Here is a 7,030-nt window from a genome sequence, read left to right as displayed (position 1 = left end):
ATTAGAGCTTTGTGATCGTGTAGTTGGCATGTTGAATTAATTAATGTACTTGTTTTGAAAGTTGCTTGAAGATGTATTAGTAAAATTATTGAATTTTAATTAGAGCCAAATAAATGACAAATTTTATAGTTTTGCGACGGGGGTCCAAACACTTAATTGTTTTGTAATCAGGATATTTGTGTTCGAATTCTATTGATGTTAGTTTATAATTAATGCATGCGCATTCGTTGGATTGCGATTAGCCGTGCTAAGCTCGTTATTCGGAATATGCACAAGGTTTTGGATAAAAGAGGATATTTTATTAAACTAAAAATTAATCCTTTTGTTTAGAACGCGATGTCCACCTTTCCTGGGCATTTGTAAAGAAATGTTAAAATGCGTTCAAGATTTAGCTGTAGCCACCCTAATCGTCAGCGACAGCTATTGTAATCACACAAAGTCAAATCTCAAACTATGATTATCATTCGGAAAGCGAACTAGATATAATTAAGAGTTCAATTTAATCGACTGTAGCACCCTAATCGTCAGCGACAGCGATAATTGTAGCCACACCTTTTGGCAGTGACAATTTGATCGAACTTCAGCTTATACCGGTTGTTTCGCTTATGAAATTAAATTTTATTTTAACGAAAAGGATTAATCTTAAAGCCTTCACGCAGGAAGATCTTTTATCAGTTCGTTTGGCAATCCCACCGCTGCCACCAAAATTAAAAGAGGAACCTGTCACGTCCAGACGATGGTTCCTTTCTCTTCCTACGCCTAGGTTAGGGAGAAAAGAGGGCGCTCTTTTTTTTGCGGGGCAACCTGCTTACACCGGCTATACCCCAGGGACGCCGAGAGCTATGACTGATGTTGGAGATCTGGGGCTGGGAAGGCACTAGAATGGAGAATTTGAGTCACTAGTAGGTGTGGCAAAACCTCGTGTAAGATTCTTGAAGTTTTCTAAAACGGAGATTACTTCGTTGGCGGTCAAATCGTCCATCATAAAATCACAAACGACGCTAACTAATGCTTTGAATAACAATTTTAACATAAACTTGTTTATAGCTCTATCAACGATCGCGCAGTTCATTTATAATTTAGTAAAAGGAGTCAAAATTATCCTTTATGATTTCTACTCTTAATTTCCCTTTGGGAAAGTAAAGATTTTCTACGAGGACTGTGAACAAATCTGCATCTATTAATCCTGTAGCTAACAAGGGAAGTTCGGCAAGTGTAAAATTCAAAAAAATCTGAAACTTTGTATAAGTTTAGAGTAGATGAACCTAATCACGAAACAATTTTTTTTAGCTGCTGATATTCGGTTTTAGGGGTGCAGCATCCCCTTAAATAAAATCGGTGTTTACGTTTTCAAGCGAATATCGCCGAAATAATGAGAAATATAAAAAAATGTTTCCAGCAAAAGTTTTATGGTTTCGAAAGCTCTTTATAATGGCATGATCATATTTTGCAAAAATGTTTAATTTTTCAAAATACCCCCACCACGTATCTTTTTTTTTTCATATTTAAATTTTTCTTGCAACTAAAATTAAAGTTTATTTCACGCCAAATTCAACCATATATAATAAAGTTGCGATCCGTAAACGTGTTTTTGAGAAATAAACTGAAAACATCCTTACAGGGTATGCTGTCAATTTTATCGGCCCGCTAATTTTGGCTACTTCTCTTTCTCCCCTTCTCTCTGTAATTTTTCGCAATACAAGATAACGATGAAACAGATGTTCGTAATAAATCTAATCACGTAACTGATTTTTGTATATTACACATTTTATAAATAATATAGTAGTCAAAATATATCGTAAGAGAAAAATCAAAGTTATCGATAAAGTAATTTCTGATTTAGACCTTTGGTAAAAAAAATTAAAGATTATCGTCTAGAATGAAATAAACACAGATGCACTAACGTATATGTAATATTTCCTGTTATGTACGTCATTATATTTATGAGAACGTTATCAACTTTGAATAGTTGAAAGGTTGAAGGATTATCGAGATTGATGTGATGCAATAAAAGGGAAGGTTATGGGAAGGCTATCTTTAATGTTCGTTTTCCTTATACAATTAGTATAAAAGCCATCCGCTTCTGCATGTCATTCATGTTATTTAATATATTGTACGTGTGATACTTTCTGTGGGAAAATTTCATATAACATTTATTCAAGCATTTATGTCAAAATGTTGGCCATAAATACGGCGAACGTTATAAATTTGTTAATTACAACGTTTCACATTGCAAATCTCGCTGTCACTCCTGTTAATCATCGTGAAGTAGAACTCCACGATGCAATTTCAAATTTAATAAGGGATTCTCTAAAAGACGATATTACGATTGAATATGATTGGGGACTTGATTTTGATGATCCATCGGAACCTCAAGCTGTACAGTTTGTAGATTCGTATGATCCTCATGCTGAAGAAGATAACTATGAAGATGAAGTTTGTATTGTAGATGACGAAGGTGGAAGTGTAGATTTAAATTATAAAAGAAAAGCGGTTGAATTTTGGAACAGTGGAAAAAAAAGACGTTTATCCGTTTCTGTTGTACAGAATCGTTTTAGAAAGGTAAATTCTCATTAAAAAATAAGTACAATACTAACTAAATATAGATAAACGTGTATAAATATCATAGTGGATAATAAACAGAAGTCATGAACAACGTTTCATGTCGCATGTTCATCTGCATTCGATTAATTTTCTTGTGTTTGATATAATCTTTTAAATATTGGATCTTTTTTCTCTTTTAGGTAAAACATGTTTCGCAATTGTACAGATGGCAGGAGTATATAATGCGTGGAGGGACAAACAGAGACAAATTAATATTCATTGCCGAATATGTATTAATAAAATTTCAAGAAACTATTGATAGAGGATCTATTATTCATGACATCGATTTGCGAAGGTGGGCGCTAAAAGCAAAGGAGCAAGTGAATTTTGCTACATTTAAAGCAGGACATTGGTGGATATGGAATTTTAAAAAAGCTCATCGCATTACATCACGTAAAATAACGAAATTTAAAACGCAATCTAATTTACAAGCTGATGCACTGATACATCAAAATGCAGAAGAATTTGTGACAAATGTAAAACCACATATTGCTATAACTGGTGAAGGATCAACTTATAATGCAGATGAAAGCGGTTTTAATCTAGAAATACATTCTGGAAGAACATTAACTAATATGGGAGTAAAGACAGTCGAAGCTACTGTTCAATCTTTATCTTCTATAAGTCATAGTTATACTATTATGCCAATTATATCTGCGGACGGGTATCTTCTTCCGCCTCTATATATAGTCTTAAAAGAAACTACTGGGTCGTTTGAACCACGAGTAGAAGAAACTCTTTTTCGACCTGCTAATGTTTACATTGCGGCTTCAAAATCCGGAAAGCTCACAACCCAACACTTTAAAAATTGGTTTTTAGAGGTATATCTTCCGAATACTAAAGAGAAAAGTTTGCTGTTGCTAGATTCATGGACAGGCCATTGCCCGGAACAGTTAATAGAACTTGTACCAAAAGACAAACAAGTAAATATTTTAACAATACCAAAAAAAACAACTGCTTTTATACAACCTTTAGATGTTTTTGGCTTTAGAATCTGGAAAAATTTTATTCGAAGCTTCTCTGATAATGTTATTTTAAATAATTACGATATAAATTTACATTTACGCAATAACATTATAAAATTACAGTCTTTGGCACACAATCAACTTTCTTCTCCAAGATTTCGAAATTTATTTAAATATAGTTGGTATAAAAGTGGCTATTTATCAACACGGCCTGAAAAGTTTGAAAATCCAATCAATTACTGTTCTTTTAAAGAAGAAAAACATATACCGAAATGTAGCATTTGTGATAAAATGGCTTTTATACGTTGTGCATGGTGCAAAAAATACTTCTGTTTTGAACACTTCTTTGAACAATACCATTATTGTAACAATTATATAGAATAAATAATATCTTATTTTTGTAAAAACTACTATATTATTTATAAAATGTGTAATATACAAAAATCAGTTACGTGATTAGATTTATTACGAACATCTGTTTCATCGTTATCTTGTATTGCGAAAAATTACAGAGAGAAGGGGAGAAAGAGAAGTCGTAGCCAAAATTAGCGGGCCGATAAAATTGATAGCATACCCTGTAAGGATGTTTTCAGTTTATTTCTCAAAAACACGTTTACGGATCGCAACTTTATTATATATGGTTGAATTTGGCGTGAAATAAACTTTAATTTTAGTTGCAAGAAAAATTTAAATATGAAAAAAAAAGATACGTGGTGGGGGTATTTTGAAAAATTAAACATTTTTGCAAAATATGATCATGCCATTATAAAGAGCTTTCGAAACCATAAAACTTTTGCTGGAAACATTTTTTTATATTTCTCATTATTTCGGCGATATTCGCTTGAAAACGTAAACACCGATTTTATTTAAGGGGATGCTGCACCCCTAAAACCGAATATCAGCAGCTAAAAAAAATTGTTTCGTGATTAGGTTCATCTAATCTAAACTTATACAAAGTTTCAGATTTTTTTGAATTTTACACTTGCCGAACTTCCCTTGTAAGTCAATTAGTAGTCCAATAATAATATCGATAATAGAATAAAGACCTATTTTACTGAGGTTTTGTACAGTCTTATCCGAGAATTTAGGTTTCATTTGAATTAACGAATAGGTAGTTGTATTTTATTTTATTGGGTATTTTATATGAGTATACAGATGTTACTTAATTTAATTTTGCAAATAGGCTGTGTATTGGTCTATTTGCATATCGCTCTCTGGTAATTGGTCCTTTAGTCTCGTATTTAAATTGATGGTGATAGCTCTCCTTGTGAGGTATCTTCTTTAGGTTTAGATTTCCTGTTTAATTCGAGGTAAGTTAATAGGTCTGAAGCGGCTGCCGGTAGGTCTGGAGTGTGGCCTTTCGTAGGCTCAGTTTTAATTCTGTTAGATGCGGATGTTAAAGCTGCTTGTGAGTTGAGGGAACAAAACCGTCTCGATTGTTTTGATGCGAGGTTTATTAGCAATCTGTTCGCGTGTTAACCAACGTAGACACGCGGCTACGTGCTTTGCACGGGTCTTTACGTTGGCTCGATGGTTTCGTTTACTTCGCCGTTCATTTTTAGCTTTCTGGTTGCTCATCTACAATGAAGTTAGAATGCGTCTAGATCAAAGTATTTATTTGGTTTTATGTAGTGAGGGGAGATAAATGGGTAGTTCTCGGGAGGTGAAGAAAGGTTCGATGGTGGGAAATGAGGCAAAATCATCAAGGGCAGAATTGTACTGCTCGATGATTATAAAAGAATAGAGGAAGAAGGCGCAAAATTATCAAGAGCAGAACTATACTCTGCTCGATAATTATAAAAAAGAATAAATAGAGCAGGCGCGAAATAATCAAGAGCAGAACGTAGTGCTCAATGATTATTAAAGCATTGACGAGACGAAAAAAGGGTGCTCGACAATAGAGAAAGAAGGCGCAAAATCATCAAGGGCAGAATTGTACTGCTCGATGATTATAAAAGAATAGAGGAAGAAGGCGCAAAATTATTAAGGGCAGCACTATACTGCTCGATAATTATAAAAGAATAAATAGAGCAGGCGCGAAATAATCAAGAGCAGAACGCAGTGCTCAATGATTATTAAAGCATTGACGAGACGAAAAAAGGGTGCTCGATAATAGAGAAAAAAGGCGCAAAATCATCAAGGGCAGAATTGTACTGCTCGATGATTATAAAAGAATAGAGGAAGAAGGCGCAAAATTATTAAGGGCAGCACTATACTGCTCGATAATTATAAAAGAATAAATAGAGCAGGCGCGAAATAATCAAGAGCAGAACGCAGTGCTCAATGATTATTAAAGCATTGACAAGACAAAAAAAGGTGCTCGACAATGGAGAAAGAAGGTGCAAAATCATCAAGGGCAGAACTGTACTGCTCGATGATTATAAAAGAATAGAGGAAGAAGGCTGAAAATCATCAAAGGCAGAAGACAAATTTTGCACTGTTCGATGATTATAAAGAATAGGGAGGGAGAGCACAGGAGAATAATAGTAGAATGATAATTATTGATCTAGCGCGACTTCTGAACAGGATTCAGATTCTCACGCAAGTAATATATTAGAGAGATCTTTGTTAGTGTGAAAGGTATTTACTTTACGTTGGATGAACTTTTATATACCGTCGCTCTACAGCACGTTCACCTGCCGTCACCCCCTTAGAAGACCTCGGTCGGGATGCGCGTAGCGAAATCAAAGGTACACAGGTCTGATGCTTTAAGGTTCTTTATTGTAGCTCTCTTTACTTTACAAACTATGCGCGATCAGAAATTAATAAAGAAAGTCAACGTCGTTGACGGCGAACGCGTGACAAGATTTCGCACAGAAATTTATAGTGACACAATGAGATGCAGTATCTAGTGTGCCGTAATATGCCGTGTAATTATGCCGCACAGATGCTAGGACCGCAGAGCTTATATCGAAATCGGAAAAAGTCTTTGTACTTTGTACCCTTTGGTGGGGGTTTCTTTATAAACTGTATCTCGAAATCATCGGTGCAAGTGATATGTGTGGAAAAAAGGAGGAGAGCCAATGGAATGTTTAGGAGAGTAAGAGTTCCTGATAGAGGCAAAATTTATGACATACATATGAGCTTCGGCGCGTAGGGTATCGAGGCGATGCGGTATGGAGGGAAGGTACATGATGATTCGGCCACGATATAAATTCCAAGAAGCGTCGAATAGTAGCGAAGGTTTTCGGCCGACAAAGAGCTGAGAATTATGTCGCCTTAAAACTAACGGATATAAATTCAATCAACATGATTATTTTAAAGAACGTATTTCAGAGAGTTCGCGCATAGATGTGCTTATTTCTTACAAACGTGGAATCATACAATTCATATAATTCATTTTATATTACTTAAAATTGAGGAATAAATTATAAGGTAGAAAATTGTCGCTAATATATAAGCGGGAGCGCTGAGAATTTCTAAATTATACGATTACAATTCCACGGTGTAGTGGCGAGAGT

The 7,030-nt window shown here is 34.7% G+C and overlaps 1 protein-coding gene across 1 annotated transcript; it reads left to right on the top strand.

Annotated features, from left to right (window-relative positions):
* Positions 1–2,107: 2,107 nt before the first annotated feature.
* Positions 2,108–4,237, top strand: LOC114933373 (uncharacterized). The gene is made up of 2 exons (XM_085486518.1): positions 2,108–2,562; positions 2,745–4,237. The coding sequence occupies exons 1-2, from the start codon at positions 2,176–2,178 to the stop codon at positions 3,951–3,953; spliced, it is 1,596 nt and encodes a 531-aa protein (XP_085342644.1). The 5' UTR covers positions 2,108–2,175; the 3' UTR covers positions 3,954–4,237.
* Positions 4,238–7,030: the final 2,793 nt, after the last annotated feature.

This window comes from Nylanderia fulva, unplaced genomic scaffold (genome assembly GCF_048542155.1).
Source record: "Nylanderia fulva isolate GAGA-0341 unplaced genomic scaffold, ASM4854215v1 Scaffold441, whole genome shotgun sequence".
In the NCBI taxonomy this organism is placed as follows: Eukaryota; Metazoa; Arthropoda; class Insecta; order Hymenoptera; family Formicidae; genus Nylanderia; species Nylanderia fulva.
This window is presented reverse-complemented; position numbering and strand designations above follow the sequence as displayed.